At 37.8% G+C, this 26,737-nt stretch overlaps 1 protein-coding gene across 1 annotated transcript in view; it reads right to left on the bottom strand.

Annotated features, from left to right (window-relative positions):
• The window catches only part of adra1d (adrenoceptor alpha 1D), a 47,330-nt gene extending 20,826 nt beyond the window's left edge, over positions 1-26,504 (bottom strand). The window contains exon 1 of the mRNA XM_028802973.2: positions 25,003-26,504. Coding sequence (XP_028658806.1) covers positions 25,003-25,975 — 973 coding nt within the window. The 5' untranslated portion in view covers positions 25,976-26,504. The remainder of the gene's footprint in view (positions 1-25,002) is intronic.
• Positions 26,505-26,737: the final 233 nt, after the last annotated feature.

The following is a 26,737-nucleotide window of genomic DNA, read 5'->3' as shown; positions in this document are numbered from 1 at the left end:
AGACTGAAGCATACAAAATCTCTTTATAGATAGAGAACCAAACTTAGTAAGTGAAAGATCAGAATGTAATTATTGCTTACATTTAGATTATTATAAGACCAATATCATTTGAAGGAGTAAGTAGATTCACGTGCTTGGTTTTGCATAGAAATATGATAATGTGTTAGAGGTTCAATGAGCTGGAATACATCAGTAGTAAAAAAAATAGTCAATTACAAGTGTATTAGCAACAGTAAAGGAAAACTGAAATATGCAGAGAGTGAAAAAGTAATTGCCCTAAACTTCTGTTTTTCTGAAGTTTAAAAATGTGAACAACATGATAGTGGTATAGTGGGTCCATGGCTTAACAAAAGGTGGGTAGATTTAAATAATCGTTCCTCAAAGAAGGTTCAGGATCCTATCCGGTACGGGTGTGAGTGCGTTTCCCTCCCCTGTTAATTGAGGAGCTGGCTGACCGTGCCACATACACGTGCGGAAGCACACGCATCAGTCAGGCACCTCAATAATGCCACAGAGGGAGCAGCTCCTTGCACCTGTATCCAAATAGGCAGCAGAGGATAAAGGAGCCTGCATGGACCAAAAAGGGAGGAGAAAACTGAAGAACAGAGAAAAAAAGACATGAAAAGACAGAGGTTAAATAACGGGAAAGAAGGCAGGAGTCGGAGAGAACAGGTGCAAGAGTGTGAATGAGTGAGTGAATGAGCAAGTGAGAGAGGAGACAGGCAGCCAGAAGGAGAGCCCCTTGAAGAAAAGGCCTCTCCAGCTGAGCAACCAAGGAGCTGGAGTCAACCATGAGCTCACTACTGCGTTAAGCCTGGAAAGGCGGCAGGAGTCAGATAGAGGAGGCTTGGATTGTGAAAACCGTGGACAGCAAGAACTCAAGCCTGGGTGCGGATGGGGAGCCCTGCTGGTGAGTCATGGAACAGCAGGGACTCGGACCAGTTGAGAAGGATGGCTGTGACTATGAGATGGGCATCTCCTCTGTTGCTATGGTCCTGTTTGGGGTTAGCAGAGGAGACATTGATTTAAAACATTGCATCGGGGACTGAAATAGGACAGGAAAGATTGCTGCTTGTGTTTTTAAACCTAATTTTTTTAAAGAAATATTTATTGGATTTGTAATTATCTTCCACATGTTCACTGATGTTTTACTGGCTTATTTATTTATTGAAGAAGATTTGTGGAGCACTGTACTTTTTGAACATTGTTATGATTATTTATAATAAAAGCACTTATCACTTTAGCCCCTACCCCTTGCTATGTGTACGTGTCCTCATTTGCCCGACTCATCTCAGCTATGTTATCGATGGTGGCAGGTTCAAGACGCTCCTGAAGGGAACCAGTAGTGTAGAGCTGACCTGCACCATCACATTAATAACCTCCCAGCAGTTACAGGTACAGGTATTTAGTGATTTGGAAATAGAAGAGGGAGATGTGCTGTGTAGATTAAATAGGCTGAAATCTAACAAATCATTATCCTAGAGTACTTCAAGAGGTTAGTGAATGCATTTATAAACCACTGACATTTACTTTTCAAAAATCACTGTACTGCAATGTGGAAAATTTCAAAGAATTGGAAGATAGCAAATATTATCCCAACGGTGCCAGAATGATCCATATAATTATAGGCAAGTGAGCTTAACAGATAGATAGATACTTTATTAATCCCAAGGGGAAATTCACATATTCCAGCAGCAGCATACTGATAAAAAAACAATATTAAATTAAAGAGTGATAAAAATGCAGGTAAAACAGATAATAACTTTGTATAATGTGTGGGATATGGCCGGCCATTCATCCTGGCCAATACCCCCTGGCCGCTAGATGGAGCCCTCCTTGCAACGTGGAAATGAGTGTGGGGGAGGAATGATCTCCTCAGTCTGTCAGTGGAGCAGGACATTGACAGCAGTCTGTCACTGAAGCTGCTCCTCTGTCTGGAGATGACACTATTTAGTGGATGCAGTGGATTCTCCATAATTGACAGGAGCTTGCTCAGTGCCCGTCGCTCTGTCACGGATGTCAAACTGTCCAGCTCCATGCCTACAATAGAGCCTGCCTTCCTCACCAGTTTGTCCAAGCGTGAGGCATCCTTCTTCTTTATGCTGCATCCCCAGCACACCACTGTGTAGAAGAGGGCACTCGCCACAGCCGTCTGATAGAACATCTGCAGCATCTTATTGCAGATGTTGAAGGATGCCAGCCTTCTAAGGAAGTATAGTCGGCTCTGTCCTCTCTTGCACAGAGCATCAGTATTGGCAGTCCAGTCCAATTTATCATCCAGCTGCACTCCCAGGTATTTATAGGTCTGCACCCTATCAAACCTGAAGCACCCTACGTCAGGATTTTGAGATACACATCATTGACATTTTGACACGTTTGAATATCAATATATCAAGACAATATCTGGAATTTGAACTCTGTCCCGCCAAAATTGTTTTGATGTGTTTATTCTGAAAACAAACCTGTACAGGGTGGACAGAAAAAAAATGTTACATTTCAACATATGGTAAGAGGTGTGAAAATTGAAAATACAACTTATGAGATGGACCTAGTAATTACAGTGGACCCATCACTATCTATGTCCAAGCACCATACAGGAGCCATTAAGAAAGCTAATAAAGTTTGAATTTGATTTGAATATTTTGTTAGTCCCCAAGGAGAATTTGTCTTTTTGCACAAACTTTGGGGGCCAGAGCATCCTGAGATGAGTTACTGGACTGATTTTGGGACTGCAAACAGACATTAGGAGCTAAAAAAATATTTGAAATGAATTAATTATGGTGGATTGTAATCATTACTTTAAATTAAATTCATGAACATGGCGACACAAATAGAAACTTGTTTAGTGTACATTTCACACTATGATAAGAGGTCCGTTGTACAGTGCAGATTTTTAAATAAGTAATAGCATCACAAGAGCGTGCAGGCTCAGAACAGGTGCAGGTATGTGCATGATGGCACTGCTCCAGGGTTGATTGTGCTGCTTGGTTGATCATACACACATGTGCAATTGCGAGAGGATCAGTCAGGTGACTCATTTACACCTTGGATTGGGCAGAGGGGTCACATATGCACCTGATCAGGTCGTATAAAGGAGCCTATAAGGCAGAGAGAAAGGGGAGAACAAACAAGAGATAGAGGTTAAAGAGAGAACAAATGCGTGAATAAATGCAGCAGGATCGGAGGACGGCATGGTGCAGAGGAAAGGAGGCAGGCAGACAGAAGGAGAACCCCAGGAGAAGCATAGGGACAAACACTCGAGAGGGCTGAAGAGAGCCATTCCAACTGAATATTTCTTGGTGTAGCTGGAGTGACCCAGTGTTTACAGGGAGCTCCCACATAAGGCTGAGGAGTGGGGATGAAAGAGCGAAGTGAGGTGAGGCGCGGCACACTGCTGAGAGCTGGTGACAGCAGTCATCCAAGCCTGTGATAAAAGGTTGGCTGTGCCTGTTGGTAGGAAGTCTCTTTTAGCTGCAGGATCGCATCTGCTGAAAGCACAATATACATCAGTTTTTAGAACGATGCACTTGGGATTGTCATTTTTTTAGAACTAATTCCTACCTTGGGATTTTAACCTTGTTTTTAATGGATATTTACTTATTAATTGTTTTAACCTTCACATTCACTTTGGATTTTATGGATTATTTATCTTTTTACTTTGGTCACTACACGGTTTGGACACTGCTTATTTGGTTGTTATTTTAAGCACTGAGTACTTTTGCACCAACCCCTTGCTGGAAATGGGTGTCTTCATTTGCTCAGTTCATTTTGGTTCATGACTAGGGCCGGATTTATATGAAAAGAGGCCCTAGGCTATTCCACTTATGAGGCCCTTTCACCTTCCATTTTTAAGTTTGTAAATTACATGACAGATAATAAAATTTTGCTAACAATTTGAATGTAGGCCCCTCTTGATCTTGAGGCCCTAGGCTGAAGCCTAGTTAGCCTCTAGGAAAATCCGGCCCTGTTCATGACTATCGAAGTTTCGGCTTGAAGAGTGTAGCACCAATCTGGACAGTGTCACACACATCAACATTAGGAAGTTTTTCTTTTCACGTTGATACTGTAGGTACTTTTATAACTTATTTTAGAAAAATTAGGTGAATAGGATTGGCAAGCTTTATTGGTCATAAATGACCCTCTTCTTGTAAAAACAGTTGTAATGTTTAGAGAAAAGATACATTGTGGTTAAATGGAAATATTAAAATGTATACGTCATTGTTGTTGGAGGACTGTTATATCATGTAATAAGTGATCACATGATCAGGGGATATAACTCATTGTACACTGATAAAATAAATGAAGCTTTCCTCTAATTTTTGCATTCTGTAAAGACATGGCCAAAACTGTTAGGTGTCAAGTTTACCTGTATGTTTATGCAAAGCATATTTACGGTGGCTATTGTGTAGTATTTAATTTCTTGCCTTGTTTCTTGCTCTAAAAAATTCTACAACATGCTCTCACAATTTTTGGAACTTCTCACAACTAGAAACTGTCAAAAGCCAAATTACTGCAAATATGAAGCTCTCTATCACAAGTGTTAGACACATCCACAAATCATTTTAGATTCCACTCCTGCAAAAGCTTTTAAGGCAAGTGAATATTTTTGTTATGTTATAGTATTGTATCAACAAATGTACTATGTTATCCTACATTTTGACTTTTAAACCACTTTTACTGTTATAGAGTTTTGGAATCTGAAAGTTACAGTTCACGGGCAGCACGGTGGCGAAGTGGGTAGCGCTGCTACCTCGCAGTTAGGAGACCTGGGTTTGCTTCCCGGGTCCTCCCTGCGTGGAGTGTGCATGTGCTCCGGTTTCCTCCCAGAGTCCAAACACATGCAGGTTAGGTGCATTGGCGATTCTAAATTGTCCCTATTGTGTGCTTGGTGTGTGTGTGTGTGCCCGGCGGTGGGCTGGCGCCCTGCCCAGGATTTGTTCCGTGCCTTGCGCCCTGTGTTGGTTGGGATTGGCTCCAGCAGACCCCCGTGACCCTGTAGTTAGGATATAGCGGGTTGGATAATGGATGGAAGTTACAGTTCACAGTTTCTCTAAATAAAGCCCTTCAGATTTACACACTATAGTCCCTCCAGTTTCATGCAATACTAGTGTGCCTCCATCCTTGATCTAGTCCATCTAATCCAGATTAGGATTGCATTGGGTACAAGACAGATGCCAATATTAAATGTGTGAAATGCACTAATGATTCACTAGATGCAGCACATCAATTCACCACTCCCTCAAAAAAGATTAAAAAATTGGAATATGTTGTAATTTAGTTGCTTTCCTGTAGTGAAGGGGCTTTAGTCAGAAGAAAAGATATATTACATCAGTTCAATTATGTTTTGGTGTTTGATGGTGAACTCCTATCACTCTTTTTTTTTTTTTTATTCATTTGGCTTTCTGTTCCAATTCTCCCCTGAAGCATGATTTTGAGCTTCATATTAGCTCTTACATTAAGTTATATAGAGTTTTTGTAATTATAATTGCAACATATTTTATGTATTTGTGCTCTGCATTACTGAAGAAAAAGACAGTATCAAAGTGAAATAGAAAAAGTGATCTCGTACTACACAAAAAAAATATATGTACACATATCTGCTTACAGTATACAGTATTAAAAGAAGCGTTGAAGAAATGATAATATAACATTTAAGAAAAAATATACAATTTTATTTTAGTTTTTGAGCAGGATAGTTATGAGAAGAAAAGGAAAATAAAGGTGATTTAGATACTTTTAAAAATAAAAGCTAGCTATATTACATGCTGCAGCAAAACATTTTTTTAAATATGACTTCATTATAAATTCTGTAAATAAGTATGGCAATAACGATCGAAGACAATACATGTAACAAAAGCTGAAGCTTAATATAAATCCATACTTGAGGCAAAATGTCATTTAAGTTGAAAGTCATGCCTGGCTTCTGAGCTGCGTCATGAAACTCCTTTTGTTCCCAATTTATCAATCACCACGCAGTTATTTATTTATTGAGTATGACAGCTGCAAGGAGAGAGGCGACTCTAATTGCAGGAATGGCATGTGTCATATGTTGTTACGAGTTAAGCAAAAGTTACATGTTACTGTGACAACTTTAAGTGATTTACACCTTTTAAAAAGAAATTACTGAGCATTACAGAACACCATCAAGAAAATGTTCTAATGTGTTCTAAATTTTTCAGGCAGGGACATGTACAGACAACAAAAAACACACAGCAAACTGATTTCCATTTTATTTTTGTATACAATGATAATGAAGTAAAATAATATTTTTAATAATATTACAACTGTAGTGGGTCTAGTTTGTAGAAAGTAACCCACAGGAGACTGTGATTACTAGATCTAACATATCCAGTGTAATTTTTCATCAAATACATTTGGAACTTCTGTGCCAAAAAAGAACACTTTATGCTTAATTTACAAAAGTTGAAAATAATTTCGAAAGACTCGAATGTCTGATTGTTTTTACATAGTTAATACACTGCATTGAAGTCAACTCTTTCATGGTGGATGTTGACTTTTGTTAAAAGGAAGGGGGGATTGATGGTGGTGATCAACTGTAAACGGTGACCAAATCTGCAGTTATATTTTAGTTGGACTCTCTTTGCTAGAAGGAAAGTTAGCTTTATTGTTTGGACTGAGATTCCCTGCACTGGTGTGAGTGGTGAGGAAGAAACAATGGCATCTACATCTGGCAAGACAGCGAAGCGAATGCCTAAAGCAAAATACTCCATGTTATCGTTGAATTGGACTCTGACTTGTCAAACTCAGATTTTGATACAAGTGATCAAAAACAAATCTGAGGGCACCAGCGTCTGATCCCCAGCTGATCATGGTGTTGAACAAGTTTGTGTAATGGACACACCTACGGCAGCGTTCGTCTGGGAGGACAGCCACTTACGATGACAAGAGCTACAAACCAGATTGTGATGCACTGCAACCATCCAGCCACCCCGTCCACCACTACACATTCCTGCTGAACTGTCGGCTACAGCACGCAGTAACAGACATTTTATGTTGATCTATTTGTGAAACTATTGCTTTGTATGCTTTTCAGAAAAAAAAATATTTAGCCCTCAAAGAGTTAATGCAAATTATACATTTATTTTAACTTAAAAAGTGCAGTTTACTGAACTATTTTGTAGGCTTTTGTGTTGTACTAGTTAACAAGTGCAGAAGGACAGGATTTTTAGCTTCCATGAAATGTTAAAATATGAAATGATAACAATGGTAGAGTGTTCTGTTTGCACTGCTTTATCTCATATTGTTCTTCTATATGCCTATTACTGCAATAATGCATTACTCACACCTTGTCTTTCTCTCTGAATGAAAAAGCAATAAAAATGTCATTTTCATGTGTAAAAGAATGAGAAATGCTGCAGTAAATTTTAGCATTCCACAGTGGTCAAATGGCAGAAATATTGCCGGCAATTCAATAGTTTTGAAAAGCACCCTTTCATTAGTTTCACTTGTTTACCCTTTGAAAACTGTATGACTTTGGTAAAACTCAGCCCTCCATTGAGTACAGCAAAATGAATGCCCCTGCAGTCAAACCATCATGGTGCAGCCTCTATGATATTTGCTTTATTCTAGCGTGACTTAATATAAATAGTCAACAGAATACTGGTATACTATTTTTTTGGATTGTTATGAGTGTAGTTGATAGAAAAAGCAGCTTTCTATACAGAAGTAATTGTACTTTTTCTATTTCCTTAAGTGGTCCTTACTTTATGCTGTTTATGTGGGTTGGAAAATTATTAGGGGGCTGGTTTTTATGCTTCTACCTGTCAGACTTCCAGTTGTCCAACACTGTAATATTTGTATGCATTAATCAGTGCCCATTATCTTCTAACATTAAAATCAGTGAATGCATGGCTGATCAGTTTTGTATCCTGCTTTTGTGAAGACAGTATCACTTACCACACAAAATATTTACATTGTGACCTCAAATTTATTTGGAGAAGATATTAAACTGGATTGATACTACAGCAATCAGACTTGATACTGCTATTGTGTTGCTAACATTTCAGGTCAGGTCAGGTTAGGAAGCATGCACTGGTAAACGATGAAACAGCTTGGAATCCCGGTTGGCAACCCCCCAGGCAGAAACGTGGACCAGTCACACCCTCTGGAAATGACCCTCTTTCTGCCACAGCCAGGTGTTACATGGGCACCCCCCTTGGCTTGGTCCAGCCATTTGGGTCCTCCACAATGAGGATCGTGTGAGCTGGATCACCCTCGGGGAGTCATGCCACATGGCCGTAGTGCCCTCACAATGCAGGTAATGTGCCTCATTTGGAACTCCATGAGCAACCGCTCATTCAACACAAAGTCAAACTAGTATTATCCAAGGATTCTCTGAAAAGGCACAGTACCGAAGGAGTCCAGTCTTCATCTCAGGTCAAGGGATAGGGTCCATTTCTTGCAGCAAAACAGGAAGCACCAGGACTCTAAAGACTTGGAATTTCATCATTGAGTTGTAGATTTAATTTGAAATGGATACAGTTGTCATTTTTGTCCATCAATTTGCACTAAATAATGCATAATAACAAAGTGAAAATATTTTTCAGAAAGGTTTTTGAAATTTATCTAAAATCAAAAAATAAAATTGTTGTCGTTGTTAGATAACTAAGCCCCAACTTGTGACCTCACTGAAAGCTTAGTTACAGTTCTTTCTTGAATTTGCAAATGTCACCAGTTATCCAGAAAGAAAAGTTCAGGAAGCAAAGATGTCCATTATACATTGTATTGAAAATACAAATCCAAGCCATTCATAAATACAGATATTCTGCTCTATTCAGGATGTTATATTCAGGATGTAAGATTATTATTATTATTATTATTGATGGATGAGGCATAAGATGACGTGTAATGACTTTCATCTAGTCACTTTATCATAAACAGCTGATTGACTAAGTGTGGCTGAGATGGTCATCCTTACAAAAGGTTATTCCATCTCAGCAGAAGACTTCTGAAGCTCTATTAGAGTGACCACTGGGTTCTTGGTCATCTCCCTGATCAGGGCCTTTCTTGACTGGTTATTAAGTTTGGCCAGATGGCCAACTCTAGGAAGAGTTCTGCTGGTTCCAGACTTCTTCCATTTCAATTATTGAGGCCACTGTGCTCCTGGGATCACACAAAGCTTTAGAAATGGTTTTATACCCTTGTCATGGTCGATGCCTCACCACAATTTAATCACAGAGGTCTGCAGAGAGTTCTTTGGATGTCATGAAATAGTTTTTGTCCTGACATGCATTGTGAAATGTGGGAACCTTGTAAACAACAGTGTGTTTTCCTAAATGATTTACATTCAATTCAGTTTGCCACCGGTGGGCTCCAATCAAATTGTAGACACTTCTCAAAAATAATTAAAGTACACAGGATGCACCTGACCACAGTTTGGACACAGGTCTGAATATTTATGTAAATGAGAGATTTCAGTTTTTGATTTTTAATAAATTTGAAAAACTTTCTGGAAACACATTTTTATTTTGCCCTTATGGATTATTGAGTGTAGAATGATGTGCAAAAATTTACAACACAATAACGTGTGCATAAAGTGAAATGGTCTGGACACTTTTGAATCAACTGTATGTTATTATATATTAAGTTCTAGAACTCCAAATCCGGTCCTGGAGGTCCGCAATGGTTGCAGGTTTTTGCTTTAGCAAAATTATTTGTTTTTGGATTTTGGGGTGGGGGCTTAGTTTTATTTAACTAGTAAATTAGGTTTTAATTTACATTTAGGCTTTCTTAACCAGCCATCAGTAAATAATGAGGTGTGTCATGCATGCACATCAGAGGACTCCATCGCAGGCTTAGTTCAGGTATGCAATAACCTGCCAAGATGAGTCAGGGGGCTACTGCTAACTTTGTCCTCTTTGTCTTCTTCCTTCACAGTGTTGAGAAGCTGCCCAGTAAGGGCTCCTAGCCCCGTCCCTTCTGGTCTGACTGCCATAAAAGTCCATGAGTACCAGGAGAATATGTCTTTTGAGGCCAGAGCATGCTGCAGGACAGAGCACTGTTTCATTTTGAAACTTTGCCTTAATATTGACAAGAAACCTTGGTTTGGGGATTATCGCAAAGCAGCACATTTCACTTTCTTTTTTTCATTCTTTTCTTTTTGTCAGGCAACAAATAAAAGGAGCAACCTGGTTGGTGTCCCCTGCGGTGGGCTGTCGCGCTGCCCGGGGTTTGTTTCCTGCCTTGCACCCTGTGCTGGCTGGGATTGGCTCCAACAGACCCCCGTGACCCTGTAGTTAGGATATAGCGGGTTGGATAATGGATGGATGGATGGATGGATGGATGGATGGATGGATGGATGGTTGGTGTCCCAAAAACCCTTTACTTTGAGACTGTTATTTCACTGCCAAAACACAGGTGCAAATGACAAAGGAACCACCTGCTCTCCAGCTCATTTACATTTATTTATTTGGTCAACACCTTTATCCAAAACAACTTAGAACATCTGAGATACAATTGCCTACATTTCTTTTCTTTACACAATTAGAACACAGATGGTTGATGTGACTTGCTTAGGGTCACACTTGCTCTGAACCCATAACCTCAGGGTTTGAAGTCCAAAGCCTCAATCACTGCACAACACTTATGCCAACATACCAATGTGCTTCCATTTAAACCTCTGTATAAGTGTAATGAAGTATATGTGTTAATGCAATGTTTAAAAATAAATGTGAGAAAAGGGAAGGGCCATGAGGTACAAATCTGTTCTGGATCACAAAACATATGGATAATGTTCTCAGAAAATGAAAACCTACAATTTGATAAAAATTATTTTTGAAATACTGCAATCACAAACAAGTCATATAATAAATTAACAAGTTTCATAATCTTCTAGGCCTGGCTTCTAATTACAAAACAGGATGGGGTGAAAACCTGCACCCACTGTGGATCTCCAGGACTGAAACTGAGTACCCCTGTTCTAGAATACAGACTCAGCAGAAAGTCTGGTGATTATAATATATGAAAATCTTATTATGTAACAAAAATTATTTAAAGTTGTCATCTAAGCTTTGACTAACGTATACTTTATATGTAGCATTAATCTATAAATATTTATTGAAAAGATTTCACCAGGTAAAAACACAAATGCAAAAACTACAATAATCTTTTCCCATTTGTTCAATTTATAGAACACTGTATACGAATGGTGCCATTACTAGAAAACACAGATCATGAATCAAAATCAACAAGTGTATGATTATTATACACTCGTAAACAGCAATTTATCTCACTGAACCTAAACCATGTTATTAACAGCATTAATTGTAAATGTCAACTGTTTGCTGATCACTGAAAGGAAATAATTTTCAAAAGAATTTCAAACATTTCTGTAGGCCTTTTTCAACTTATGTGATCATTAGTTCTCAAGAGAACCTAATTATCACATTCATATTTCCCAGGCCTAGCTTCACACGACAGATCAGTATATTGTCTTTATAGTTTGAACTGTTCAGCTTCATGGTAAATTTCTTTTTCTCTTGTTAATTTTCAAAAGTGCATACCAAGGAGTAAGCAAGCCATATAAGGAATACAGTTGTTATTAAGGAAATGATGTTTGGAAATTAAAACTGAGATTTAATTTATACCTCCAATGGAAAACATATATTCACAGGTAGACTATTATATAACATTGTACTGAAATCCATTTTGGAAAATAAAGTACAGTTAATTATAAACTACTATTATCATGTCAAATTATTGAAGACTGCTGCCATGCCAAAAATCATTTCTGTGCTGGGCATGTATTTTGCCATAGTTCAATGTTCTGAAAAGCTTAAGTGTTAGGCATGCAGTCAATAACAAACAGTTCTGTGCCCCAGTTATCTCACAAAAGACCACATTTTATAGAAAAGTTAACTTAAGATAGGTAGCAGACAATTTGTACATTTTCTTTAAAAATGCAATTGGTAGCCTTTTTATTAATTAATATAATTTTTGAGCTGTGCACAATACCTTTAGAGGATACAAAACATATTTTTAAAATGGGATTTGCATAACTTCACCACACAAGCAATGATGCAGGGATAGCCTCCGTGACCCAATAATTATACTACATGAGATAAGAAAATAGATGGCAGAATGGCTTTAGAAAAACTGATACAATCACAAAGATTCCTACATATGTAACTAGGATGTATTGCATATTTAATATGAGAATTGTGTTATGGTAGAGTAGCAGCACTAACCATCATGTTTATAATAACATCAGGAGGAACTCTGAGATTTCATAATCATAGATAACTTTACATTATATATACAGTGTATACAGTATATGGTATGGAAACTTAACAATAGGGAATTCATAACTAATGATTCTTAACTTTTCTGACAGTATGTGAGATTAAAGTATCTACAAGAGAAGAAAATTTTAGTTAATATTCTGTTCTAATCAAGGAAGAATTCAGAAACAAGGGATTTTACCAAATCATAGAAAAGAGCAGTCCTGTCAAAATGCTTGGCAAAGCTAATATATTAAATATATTTATCCATCCATTCATTTACTGAAATCCTCTTAATCCAGCCTTGTATTTTAAGGAACTTATGTGAATGTGCACTTCTTCCTGATGTGAATTTGGCCCCTAGGGTATTCTTTTCCAATCAAGCTTAAGGCAGTTCGTTTAACATTAACAGAGTTTTTTGGCTCTTGATTGTGCGACGTGATATTTCTCATACTCTTGTACCCTTATACATTTTGTAATAGGCTTGCATGAAACCTACTAAAATAGTTGTAAGAAAAGTGCCAAAAAAGAGGTTAATCATGTTAAGAACTGCCAGAGGGGAAAAAAATAAATAGTACGAAATAGAAAATTATATTTTTTCTGCAGAGGTAATATTCAGACCACAATAAATGATCCGTTTATTATAGGAAGATATTATACAAATATGAAAATACTCAAAAGAAACAAACAATATTGAGTCCTCATGAAGCTGCTGTTTTATATGTAAACCCTTACTATGTATTTATAGATCCTTCACAAAAAGAAGAAATTCTTAGAAATAGTATAAGTTGTTAAATTGTCTATCTCCAGCTTCTACATCTTCCTCTTATTGAGCTAACCCTTATAATTACTGGCAAATGGTATCAACTTTTTATCCAAATCTTGAAAAATTGGGGTTTGAAAGTAGAAAGTACACCTTAAAAAACACATGAGAATCCCACTGGACCAGTCACTCAGCGTGTTTACATGTGCTTTAATAACCCGGTCATTCACAGAAACCTGATTTCTAAAATGCCATGCAAACCCTTACATCTGTTGGAGAATCCAGGTTACTAGTCTCAGAGAAAGCTGAGTAATAGACATGAGAAACCTGATTACTGGCCTTTTAAACCCTTAACCTGGTTATAATTAAGGATTTTTTTACGTGCACTCTCTTTGCCTGTGCAAGTGTTAGCTTTGCACACGCTTTCAGCAACCACAGGTTAGAAGCATCCACAAGTTACAATTCCTGAGGAAATGCTTCGGCAATCACATTATTCCTTCTCCTGTTTGAAATAATTTAAGTATTTCAAAAATTGGTAAATTAATGTTGATGGGCTGAAAGTTCCACACGTAGTTTCATTACTTTTTAAAGTAATCAGTAATCTAACACAATACTTATTTTACTGAGGTAAAAATACTTGTTTTGTTATTATCCCAGCAGCACTGAGTGTAAGTCAAGAAGCACACGTAACGGTATGCTGCTGTTTTGCATAGTTCAATCACACAACCGAACAGAAGAGCGTGCTGTGTGCAGTTCAGTAACAGAAACATACTAATAAAGTGTCTTTTTAGTTTCAGTCCTGCTATTTGCTATACATATGTTGAAACAGTGTGATCAGCTGATGCAATGGGCAGTATCTATACTGGGAATCATTGGTGGCGCAGGTCAAGGATGTAAATAGATGTAATTTAATTCATAGCACATGAAAGACTAAATGTATTTATAAAACACAAGAAAATCACCACAAGCTTCATACTTGTTTTTGGATTCATGGTGGCCGATGATGTCATTTAACTCTTGTTTGTGCAGCTGAATGACGGTGGAGTATTTTGCCAAAGGAGGAATCCAGAAAAGTGCTTAAGCTTATAAACGGAGGTTTTTAAGAAACCAGGTTACTCACCTTATCCCAGTTTTGTGTGTGCATGTAAATGCACTGCTTATCAATGTGTACTGAATAAAAGGATATTCTTTTACATTAAGTGCTATTAGAGTAAAACCCAAAAGAGTTTTACTTAACATATATATTTGTGGCTAGGAGAACCTTTGAGGATAGCTACTTATTTCTTAACTAAAAACTTTAGATTGATCTAGACAGAATTATTGTTTGATTCTCAATTTATTGGTACTTTGAGTAATTTCTTTTATGTATGCCACTGTTACGTATTTTTGTTCCATTTGTTTCCTCCCACAGTCCACAGACACAAAGGTAACCCAGGTTAAGGGTTTACATGGGCAAATAATCGGGTTACTCATGTCTGTTATGCAGCTTTCTCTGAGACCAATAACCCTGTTTCTCAAACAGGAATAAAGGTTTACATGGCATTTCTGTGAATAATGGGTTAGGTGAACTGGTATTGCTCAATTGCCCACAGTGTGTGTGTGCAAGTATTTGTGTTATGTGTGCATGTGTTCATTCTGCGATGGACTGGTGTTGATCATTGTCCAGCTGTTGCTCCTGCTTTGCCTTGTGATCCTGCCCTAGTTAAGTGGGTTAGGAAAATGGATGGATGGATGCATGGAAATATAACATATTTTTGTATCTTCTGCTCCTTTTGTTTGCCATGTTCAGACGGCTACCACAAGGGTTTCCTCCTACTAACAGAAAACACAAACTCACAGGTCCAGGCATTGTCTCTGGCCATGTTCTGAAAACCTGCATAGATAAGCTGGCTGCTGTGTTTATGTACATATTTACTCTTTCTCTTCTCTCAGTCTCCCCAGTGTAAAGCATATTAGTAACAGTTGCAATGAAAAATATGTTGACCTGCCTCAATGACTAATGTCCAGTAGCACTTACATCAGTTATAATGAAGTGCTTGAGTGGACTGGTAATGGCACACATCAGCCCTAGCATTCCTGTCAGCTTAGACTCTAAGCAATAGGATTGTCGATTTTCTGACTGGAACAGCTCAGTTTATGTAATCTGACAGCAGGAAACCCTCTGTGTTTTCTTGAACACGGGAATCCCAGGACTACATGCATTCCTCCAATGTTTTTGTCGTGGATTACACAGAACAATGTGCAAGGATGTTTAACCTGATTTCATTGGGATTCTTTGACCTCATAAAACAGGTACTATGCAAAAAGATGCACCATTTCAAATTCTTTAATCAGGCTCTGCAAAAATCTGCTTACCTTGTAAATGTAAGTGACAGATAGTTTTCAACATGTTTTCATAAATGAAAAAGGGTTGTCTTGTTATTTTTTCTTTCAATAGAGAATTTTTTTCATGCAGTTTCTGCTTTATGATTTCAGAGGCTAAGTTTAAAGCTGATGGATTAAGGTTAATTAGTCACCTAGAATAACACATTTGATTTAATCTTAGGAACAACTGAAACCCAACTAAATCAGATGTACTATGGCTAGACACATCTTGAATTTCATATTTCAAAGGCACAACCTTTACAGATGTGTTCACCAGCCATAATTAGTCATTCTTCAGAGGTTCAGGGAAAAGACCTGTGACTGTGGACACCTGACAGCAACTTCAATTGTATCATTCAAATGTGCTGCCATTTACATCAGTGGGAGTGGTATAAAAGTGGCCATCATGTTCACATTTTGACTCTCTTATTCGGTAACTGTGTAACAGGGTAACTTGTGGCTTTCCTTTTTAGTGTATCTCAAGTAAAAGATATGTCTTCGAAATCACTTTTCATTTTCTATTTACAGGGCTATTCAAAATAAAAGAGCAGATTTCAAAAATTAATTCCAAACAAACTGTATAAGACAGAAACACATTCCACACATCACTGGATAGAGGAAAGATCAAAGTTTAAAAGCCAGTCTAAAAGTACCAGTGAATGCCACCGAGCGCTGTTTCTCATTTACAGTAAAATGGCGACAACACCACAAGAGAAATCACCGAAGGTAAATGTATTTTGTGCCATTTCTGCAAGCAAAGTTTATGGACCTTTCTTTTTTGCAGAGCAAACTGTGACTGGATTTTCATACCTGGACATGCTACAAAACTGGTTGTTTCCCCAACTTCAAGAAGCCATGAATGACTTCATTTTCATGCAAGATGGTGCCCCGCCTCATTTCCAGTTGGTGGTCCGGCGTTATCTGAACAACACCATTCCAGGGCGATGGATTGGAAGAGGTGGACAACAAGATCTTGTTCATCGTCTATGGACTCCCAGGTCTTCAGACCTTACCCCCTGCGATTTTTATCTATGGGGTTACATTAAAGAAAGAGTGTTTGTTCTTCTTATACCCGCTAATCTTCAAGATTTGTGACATCAAATTGAGGAAGTTGTGAATTCATTAACTAGGTACCAGTTAGATAGATAGATAGATAGATAGATAGATAGATAGATAGATAGATAGATAGATAGATAGATAGATAGATAGATAGATAGATAGATAGATAGATAGATAGATAGATAGATAGATAGATAGATAGATAGATAGATAGATAGATAGATAGATAGATAGATAGATAGATAGATAGATAGATAGATCTGAAGAGTCGCATAGTTTGGGGGAGGAACGATCTCCTCAGTCTGTCAGTGGAGCAGGACAGTGACAGCAGTCTGTCACTGAAGCTGCTCCTCTGTCTGGAGATGACAATGTTTAGTGGATGCAATGGATTCTCCATTATTGACAGAAGCCTGCTAAGTGCCCGTCGCTCCACCACAGATGTCAAACTGTCCAGCTCCATGCCTACAATAGAGCCTGCCTTCCTCACGAGTTTGTCCAGGCATGAGGCATCCTTCTTCTTAATGCTGCCTCCCCAGCACACCACCGTGTAGAAGAGGGCGCTCGCCACAACTGTCTGATAGAACATCTGCAGCATCTTATTGCAGATGTTGAAGGACACCAGTCTTCTAAGGAAGTATTGCCGACTCTGTCCTCTTTTGCACAGAGAATCAGTATTGGCAGTCCAGTCCAATTTATCATCCAGCTGCAGTTGACTCGTGTGTGGCAAGAAGTGGTCTACCGATTTGATGTTTGCCATGCTACACATGGTGCTCATGTTGAGTGCATGCAACCTCAAGGGCCATAGGACCAAACTTTGAACTTTCCTCTACCCAGTGATGTGTGGAATGTGTTTCTGTCTTATACAGTTTGCTTAAAATACATTTTTGAAATCTGCTCTTTCATTTTGAATAGCCCTGTGTATATACAATAGAAAGTTTATTTTCCAGTTATATCACAAATTTGGCAATTTTATATTAGGTTGGTGAGGCATTGTTTCATGAGGTATGTTGCATTGGGAAGACATAAACTGATTTATTCCAAATTATTAAAAGTCTTCAATGACATCTCATAATACCCCATATGATCATTGATGTACAGGTGCTGGTCATAAAATTAGAATATCATGACAAAGTTGATTTATTTCAGTAATTCCATTCAAAAAGTGAAACTTGTATATTAGATTCATTCATTACACACAGACTGATGTATTTCAAATGTTTATGTCTTTTAATGTTGATGATTATAACTGACAACTAATGAAAGTCCCAAATTCAGTATCTCGGAAAATTAGAATATCAATTAAGACCAATGCAAAAAAAGGATTTTTAGAAATGTTGGCCAACTGAAAGGTATGAACATGAAAAGTATGAGCATGTACAGCACTCAATATTTAGTTGGGGCTCCTTTGGCCTGGATTACTGCAGCAATGCGGCGTGACATGGAGTCGATCAGTCTGTGGCACTGCTCAGGTGTTATGAGAGCCCATGTTGCTCTGATAGTGGCCTTCAGCTCTTCTGAATTGTTGGGTCTGGCGTATTGCATCTTCCTCTTCACAATACCCCATAGATTTTCTATGGGATTAAGGTCAGGCGAGTTTGCTGGCCAATCAAGAACAGGGATACCATGGTCCTTAAACCAGGTACTGGTAGCTTTGGCACTGTGTGCAGGTGCCAGGTCCTATTGGAAAATGAAATCTGCATCTCCATAAAGTTCGTCAGCAGCAGGAAGCATGAAGTGCTCTAAAACTTCCTGGTAGATGGCTGCGTTGACCTTGGACCTCAGAAAACACAATGGAACAACACCAGCAGATGACATGGTACCCCAAACCATCACTGACTGTGGAAACTTTACACTGGACCTCACACAACATGGATTCTGTGCCTCTCCTCTCTTCCTCCAGACTCTGGGACCTTGATTTCCAAAGGAAATGCAAAATTTACTTTCATCAGAGAACATAACTTTGGACCACTCAGCAGCAGTCCAGTCCTTTTTGTCTTTAGCCCAGGCGAGACACTTCTGACGTTGTCTCTTGTTCAAGAGTGGCTTGACACAAGGAATGCGACAGCTGAAACCCATGTCTTGCATACGTCTGTGCGTGGTGGTTCTTGAAGCACTGACTCCAGCTGCAGTCCACTCTTTGTGAATCTCCCCCACATTTTTGAATGGGTTTTGTTTCACAATCCTCTCCAGGGTGCGGTTATCCCTATTGCTTGTACACTTTTTTTCTACCACATCTTGTCCTTCCCTTCACCTCTCTATTAATGTGCTTGGACACAGAGCTCTGTGAACAGCCAGCCTCTTTAGCAATGACCTTTTGTGTCTTGCCCTCCTTGTGCAAGGTGTCAATGGTCATCTTTTGGACAACTGTCAAGTCAGCAGTCTTCCCCATGATTGTGTAGCCTACAGAACTAGACTGAGAGACCATTTAAAGGCTTTTGCAGGTGTTTTGAGTTAATTAGCTGATTAGAGTGTGGCACCAAGTGTTTTCAATATTGAACCTTTTCACAATATTCTAATTTTCCGAGATACTGAATTTGGGACTTTCATTAGTTGTCAGTTATAATCATCAACATTAAAAGAAATAAACATTTGAAATACATCAGTCTGTGTGTAATGAATGAATCTAATATACAAGTTTCACTTTTTGAATGGAATTACTGAAATAAATCAACTTTGTCATGATATTCTAATTTTATGACCAGCACCTGTATACTAATAATGTATACATTTACAATTTTATTTCTGTTAATCTTCTGCTAAATATTTAAGCTGTCAGTTTTGGTTACACTTTAATTACTGTTTAAAAGGGAGAAGAATGCAAGTTATCATTGCATTGTATCATTGTCAATTGACCATAGCTAAATGATAATGGTGAGATGAAAATACAGTATTAAATTAGATTAGAAAGTTTCACTTATGTTAATCAGTTTAAAACTGCTTTATTTTATGGTTTGTTTAAATAAATCTGTGTCTTTATGTGTATGAACTATGTAATTAGTCATTTCTACAGTTTGTAATTGCATTTTACTTGTGAACTGACCCTGCACTCAGTAAACTGCACTATATAAGACTAAACTAAACTAAATTGCATTGCTCTGTATATAACAATACAAAAAACTAACAGAATTTATTAACTTACTAATTCACTTCTGGAATAGTGTATGCAATCTTGGTTAAATATCACACAAAGCAATACAAAAAAATTCTATAGAAGAACTTCTTGAATTATTTCATTACTGCAAAGAATGAGCTATGAGTAAACACAGAGAATTTACTTTAATTCCATTCTGTTCAAGCAACTAAAGATCAAGAGGAGACATGACAGTATTGTTTAAATTAATCAAAGGAATTAAAAAGTTAGATGTTAGTTGTTACTTTTTAAAATGTTTTCAGTAAGGGCTGAGGGGCATATAAAGAAATTAAGGAAAATTTGTCTCATATGCTAGGAAATAATTCTTTGCACAGAAAAATATTAAATATTTGAAACAGGTTACCAAGAAGGATAGTTAAAATGAACATTTCGGTTTCAAAATATAATTCAGTGATATTTTAAAAATAAATAAAGTCTTGACCAAGTTACCGACAGATTAGCAGTCTTTTCTTAAGGTGACTCTTGCCTAAAACTTTTTTTTTTAAAACAGTACTTTACACATTGTGAATGTAGTAACTTTAACGGGCAACAATAAAAAATGTACTGTAAGAAAATCTACAGAAGTATTAAGTATACGTGATGATAAATTGGACTGGACTGCCAATACTGATGCTCTGTGTAAGAAAGGACAGAGCCGACAATACTTCCTTAGAAGGCTGCTGTCCTTCAACATCTGCAATAAGGTGCTGCAGATGTTCTATCAGATGGTTGTGGCGAGCACCCTCTTCTACGCGGTGGTATGCTGGGGAGGCAGCATAAAGAAGAGAGACACCTCACGCCTGGACAAACTGGTGAGGAAGGCAGGCTCTATTGTAGGCACAGAGCTGGACAGTTTGACATCTGTGGCAGAGCGACGGGCACTCAGCAGGCTCCTGTCAATCATGGAGAATCCACTGCATCCACTGAACAGTATCATCTCCAGACAGAGGAGCAGCTTCAGCGACAGACTGCTGTCACTGTCCTGCTCCACTAACAGACTGAGGAGATCGTTCCTCCCCCACACTATGCAACTCTTCAGTTCCACCCGGGGTGGGTAAACGTTAACATTATACAAAGTTATTGTCTGTCTGTATACCTGCATTGTTATCACTCTTTAATTTAACATTGTCTTTATCAGTATGCTGCTGCTGGAGTAGGTGAATTTCCCCTTGGGATTAATAAAGTATCTATCTATCTATCTATCTATCTATCTATCTATCTATCTATCTATCTATCTATCTATCTATCTATCTATCTATCTATCTATCTATCTATCTATCTATCTATCTATCTATCTATCTATCTATCTAGGCAGTGAGCAGCTGCAGAACTAGTGTGTAGCACTGCACACTATTTCAACGTTCTCTGCTTTACGTCTGATTTCTTACTTTTCTGCAGTCCCTACAGTTACATCCTCAGTGATTAATTTTTGATACAAATGTTTCAATTTACTTCATCTGATAAAGGAAAAATAGAATTAACATAGTAGAATGTCTTTGATATTGTGGCTTTCAGAATTTCTGTTACTTACTTTAAACACAGAAAAGTTGCATTTTTATTTGTGAAATTATTTTAGAAATTCTCAGCAGTATGGAGTAACCACAAGAGAAATTCACTAAAAGGGAGACTTTGATTTTTTTTAATATAATGTCCACATCCCAATAAAACTGACACCAATTTTTATGTGATTATCATGACTGTAACTTGCCAAACTTAATACAGCATGCAATAACAATCATTTAAAAATCGCTTTGCTGAAAGTCATCAATTAAATTAAAACTAAAATGTCAGTTTTACTAGATTTTTATAATAAACATAACTGTTTTAGCTGTTTAAGTGTTTTTTTAAAAAAAATGTTGGTTGATGCACCTTCCCTTGTTTGGTACATTTTGTATAATATGTGCACTTTCAGCACACATTGCCCAACCTTCTGCAATTGTATACTTTAAAATTAATGGAACACATCTATCTAAGTATATAAATTTTAAATTAACAGCAAATTGCAACTCTCTAAAACATGAAGATCTTCCAGTTGGGGATTTGCAAGGCCACTACCCAAACAGATAAAGTGGCCATATAAGAGTACTCCTTCTATTTAAGAGTGTACATTATATGCTAAGTATTTGTGTGTTGTAGGCAATACACAATGTAGTACATGCAATGGTTTATACTAGAACCAATCAAGTTTTAACTGTAAAGCACATAACACCCACTTTCGTCCTCCTTGACTGCAATATGTGAGTCAATCTTTATACTATATAATGACTTTCAAGAAGGCAATTTGTATTATAAAAATAAATAATTCATTTTATACGTTTAAGAGAAGAAATGCAGTGTAACATCTAAAAGACAACAAATCACTTTTGGTGAAGTTGTTTACAAAGCCTTCATTTTATTAGCTTGGCCTATAGATGACCTATTGGTACTCAAGTTCAACCTGAGCACATCCTGTGCCTTCCAGTCTTTCTCCCAATTTATGTCTTCTTGTAGTTGCTCTCCTACCTTTATTAAACAAAATGCTATTTCCCAGTTTGTACAGTTTTTCTTGTATCAATGCAGAATTTCAACACTAATTATGCTACACTGAATAAAATGTGTGTTGTACAGGTAAGAAATAATTCTTTTTGCTTTTTAATATGTTGTTCTTTTTAATGTTTTGGTTATTTAACAATAATCACTAAAGTACCCTTAACCCTTTAGCTTTCAGTATTGCTTGCATTGGTGTCTGCTCTGTTCATCATAAACTTCTCAGTACTGAATTATAATTAAGGCAGCAAATGCCATAGAAAAAGTTAATGAAAAAGAAAATAACAAATGGAAACCTCACACTTTTTAAAATGCAAAAAAGAGAAGTAAAAAAAAGGTTAGCTAATTAAACAGAAAGGTCAATTAAAGGTAAAAATTACTCACTATTTGTGAAATTGCATGGAACAAAAATCTGTAGCAACCCCTAGGACTAAATTAGAGAACCACTAATGTAGTGAAAGCAAAAATGCCATCAAAATGACTTCTGACATAAAATGTCTGAGCACAACATCATTTCAAAAGCCTGGTAAGTGTAACACCCTGCATTAATAGTTAGTCACTAATTGCTAAAGGAAAGAGACAAAAGCCTCAAGGGATTTCCAACTCTGTGTATCACACGTACCCTTAATGTTTTTATTCTCTAATGGAGTAAGAGCTACCCTGATCAGTTTATGAAGTCACGTACATTAAGAAATCAAATGTGACTGTGCCAAATTAGAATATACTAGTGTGAGTAGCAGACCTACTGTATATTAATTACAATGATATATTACACTGTCTATTGAGGGAAAGGAAGTTGAGTAAGTTTTATTTATGTTTTTCTCCGAAATAGCAATTGGCTGTTCTATTTATTTATTATTTTTACTTACATAAGTGTAATTATAAAAATTGATTGTCATATTTAAAAAATCTGATATTTGAAGGTCCAAAAGCTACTTAACTCCAGTTAACTAGTAACTGGGTATTTCAACGCTCTGAAATGGACAACTCTGAAAACTTCCAATGCCACATTTGCGAAAAATGTCTATCATTTTACAATAATGCAACTTGTCTCTTAGCATTCTTTCAATTAGCGATAACACCCACACCTTAATTGAGTCTTTTATTGGCTTTAATATGTGTAATCTCATCACAGTTGCAGTAAGATAATCGAATATGTAGTGCAAATCATTGACTCAAGGTTCTGATAAAGTGCTTTTGGCATAGATGCATTTGCTTATGTAGAAACATTAATTAATGAATCAATTGGATTGTGGAAAGTAATCTATATCACTCAGTTCTAATTACCTGCGTGCATCCAAGCCAGTATATGAATAACGATGAATGTACACGAAAATTGTTTTGCATAATAAATGATTTATTAATGTTTGTTCAGCGCAGTTCAGTCACATTGCTGTTATTTCGATTTTTTGTCTATATCTGTATATGTATTTTTTTCAGAATTTTAATGTAAATATATATTATAACATTCTGAAAACCCTTTTAATCGTATTTAGTGTTGCGGAGAGCCGGTGTCTGGCGCAAGGTAAGACAGGTTGCCTGTTAGTCGGAGGGCACACTTACGCAGAGCCAGTTTGAAGTAACCTGACATTGACGTCTTTGGGTATTTAGGAGGAAAACAGGAATACTCGGAGGAAGACCCATGGAAACACAAGGAAAACATGAAAACTCCATAAGGGCAGTGACCGGGCTCGCGGCTGAAATCTAGGACGATCAATCAGTGAAGCATCAGCAGCCTCAACCAGTAAGCTACCCTGCTGCCTTGTTAATGATCATCATCATAATAACCCATGAATTATCTAAGACCTTTAATATGCTATGCCGCTGTTCCGCGGTGATTATGTTTTTCTGCCAAATTCTACTTTCTTTTTATGTGATAATTAATTCTGCGAAGCTTCGCATTCTAATTATGAAAAATGCCTGTTTGCACCACAACTGATCTCACAACGACTACTTTCAATATGTAATGATAATGTGGCGGAATAAATTAATACAAAATGAAACGTTCTCTTACAATATACATAATCATTTTAATCTCACTTTATTAAAAATGAGGGTCACGGAGGTTATCCTGGCTGTACTCAGCGCAAGGCAGAACTCAACCCTGGACGTGAAGCCAGTCCATCGCAGTCCATTCGCTTTATGGAACTATTTTAGTGTATGTGTGTGTCCTTCATTTAAAAATAAATTAAACGATAACCTGAACTAACTCCTGGATTGACGAGAATGTAGTCATTTAAGGGTAACTGCTGAACAGATGTTAATTTTATCTAATATGAAGAGTCGCCACATGTTGGTTACTTTAAAGACGCTTTCCGAATTAGCAGCTTTCGGAAAGAGAAAACCCCATTAGCTTATGTAAGTGCTCGATATTAGAAAAGAAACTCATACTTTCAAGTGTGATTTCTGTCACGAGTACGCTGTTAATCACGAAGTCTCGTTTTCCATTGAAATTACTTTATTTCTTAAGATTGAGAAAATCTGGACGGTTTCGTTTGGTACTTTTTTCTCATTTGTATTTTGCTGACATGAAATATAAATTTAGGGGTTCGTGAATCACTAAGCTCGAGAAATCTCAGAGAAACCCCGCAAAGGAGGAGATTTTCACTGGAAAGGTGGCTCCTGTGACTGCTGCACGTAATCGTTACCCACATGGTGGGAGGAACTGAGATACGAACTGGTCGGGATTAAAGTGTCATTCACCTGCAGCTGCACGTAAATAATGGGTGCGTAAGCTGCAATTGGCATTGTACATATAGTAGCTATATGATTAGCAAATGATTAAAATGCTATTACAGAATGCACGTGAACATGTAGAAAGATACCGCAAAACAGGCATTTCCCCGGTAAAAAACAAAAAAAAAACCTGCCTTTTCCATAACGGTCAGTATCCAACGGTCAGTAAAGCCCAATATACATACCCAATGGCAACACAAAGAAGAAGGGCAACCAGCACAGAATGAACACTCCGACCACAATAGCCAGGGTCTTAGCAGCTTTCTTTTCCCTTGAAAATTTGAGAAGACGCACAGACAGGGAGCTACGGAAAGGGTGGCACTTGCTTTTGGAGCTGTTCGCCGCCGCCTCTTCTAGTACGCTCCTACAGTGGATTCGAAGGACCACTTCTATTGACTTGTTGCGCTCTTTTTTCACCCCTGCTTCCAGACTTTTAGTAGTCCTCCTGGCTACAATGTAAATTCTGAAATACATGGCTAAAATCACCATTAATGGGAGATAGAAAGAGAATAAAGATGAAAAGAGCGCATAGCCAGGTTCTTCGGTAATTTTGCATATGCTTTCGTCCAGGGGCGGGGGTTCCTTCCATCCTAAAAGAGGACCGATTGAGATTACCATGGAGGACACCCACACCACAATAAGAATCACGACGGCTTTCCTCTCGGTCATAATAGTTGGATATTTCAGGGAATATTTTACTCCAATGTACCTGTCAATTGATATTACGCACAAACTCATAATGGATGCAGTGCAGCAAAGAACATCAACAGCAGCCCAGATGTTGCAAAATATCCTTCCAAAGACCCAAAATCCCAAAACCTCTAAAGAGGCAGAAAAGGGAAGGACTATAGTGCTTAGGAGCAAGTCTGCAATCGCGAGGTTTATGATGAAGTAGTTTGTCACAGTCTGTAAATGTCTGTTGCAGACCACTGACAGTATCACCAAAATGTTCCCGACTATCGCGAACAAAATGAAGACTGCTAGGAAAATTCCCACGCCAATCGCCTGAGAGTTCAGGATGAGCTTCGTAGAATTGTTGCTACTGCAGTTTGCCAAAGGCTGATCGAAAGGGAGCTGAGTAGCCGTGACTCGTGAAAAGTTTCCATTGAAGCTCTTGTTAATCAAATCAGAAAAAGTCATCTTTGAAAACCCATACATGAGAAGGGAAACGAAAATGACTCGTTAGTTCACAGGCGCAAACAGCATCCACTCACTTTTTGGAAAAAGAGGAATTCATCTTTAAAAATGATGCTCGGTTGTCGGGGTTGTATGCACGTCTTTTACGGCGCCCGTTGGCTTGCGAGTACCAACATCTTCTGTGCAAACATATTGCAATTTGAAGAGCCACAGTTTAGAATCACAAAACTGCAGTGTAGTGCAAATTGGATCTAAAATTCCCATGTTTTAAAACTGTATTGAAGTTTAAACGTCATTTTTCGAAGAGGTCCTTTCCAGTGTTTTGGAATCCTGTACTCCTTATCTATAAGATGAAGCAGTTATCATTTAGCTCATGTGGACACATTTCTCTGTTTCTTGCGGATCCGCTGTAGACAACAACTGTGAAAAATCTCAATTCCAGATCGGCGAGCCTGTGCAAAGTCGTGCACCGTGTCTCAAGCCTCCTCCTCCTCCTCTTCCCATCCAGCTGCTCGAGCGCTCCGCACGTCACTGAGGTCCTGCACCTCCTGGCAACGCCGCAAGAGGACAGCGCAACCTTTAAAGATACTCGAGAGTTCTTTCCAGGACTTAAAAGAGCCACTAAGTTCACTTTGTGTTATTTTTGAGCAGGTTGCAAACAAGTGAAAACATTTGAAAACAAACAAAGCGGTATGCTATAACCTTTTAATAAGCGCCCTGTCGGAGGTCGTTTTTTGATTTTTTTAAAATTCAACCTGGAGACGGTTTCCAATTTTCATCAGC

The sequence above is a fragment of the Erpetoichthys calabaricus genome, chromosome 5 (assembly GCF_900747795.2).
Source record: "Erpetoichthys calabaricus chromosome 5, fErpCal1.3, whole genome shotgun sequence".
Lineage (NCBI taxonomy): Eukaryota > Metazoa > Chordata > Cladistia > Polypteriformes > Polypteridae > Erpetoichthys > Erpetoichthys calabaricus.
Note: the sequence above shows the minus strand (reverse complement) of the source record. Positions and strands in the feature narration are given on the sequence as shown.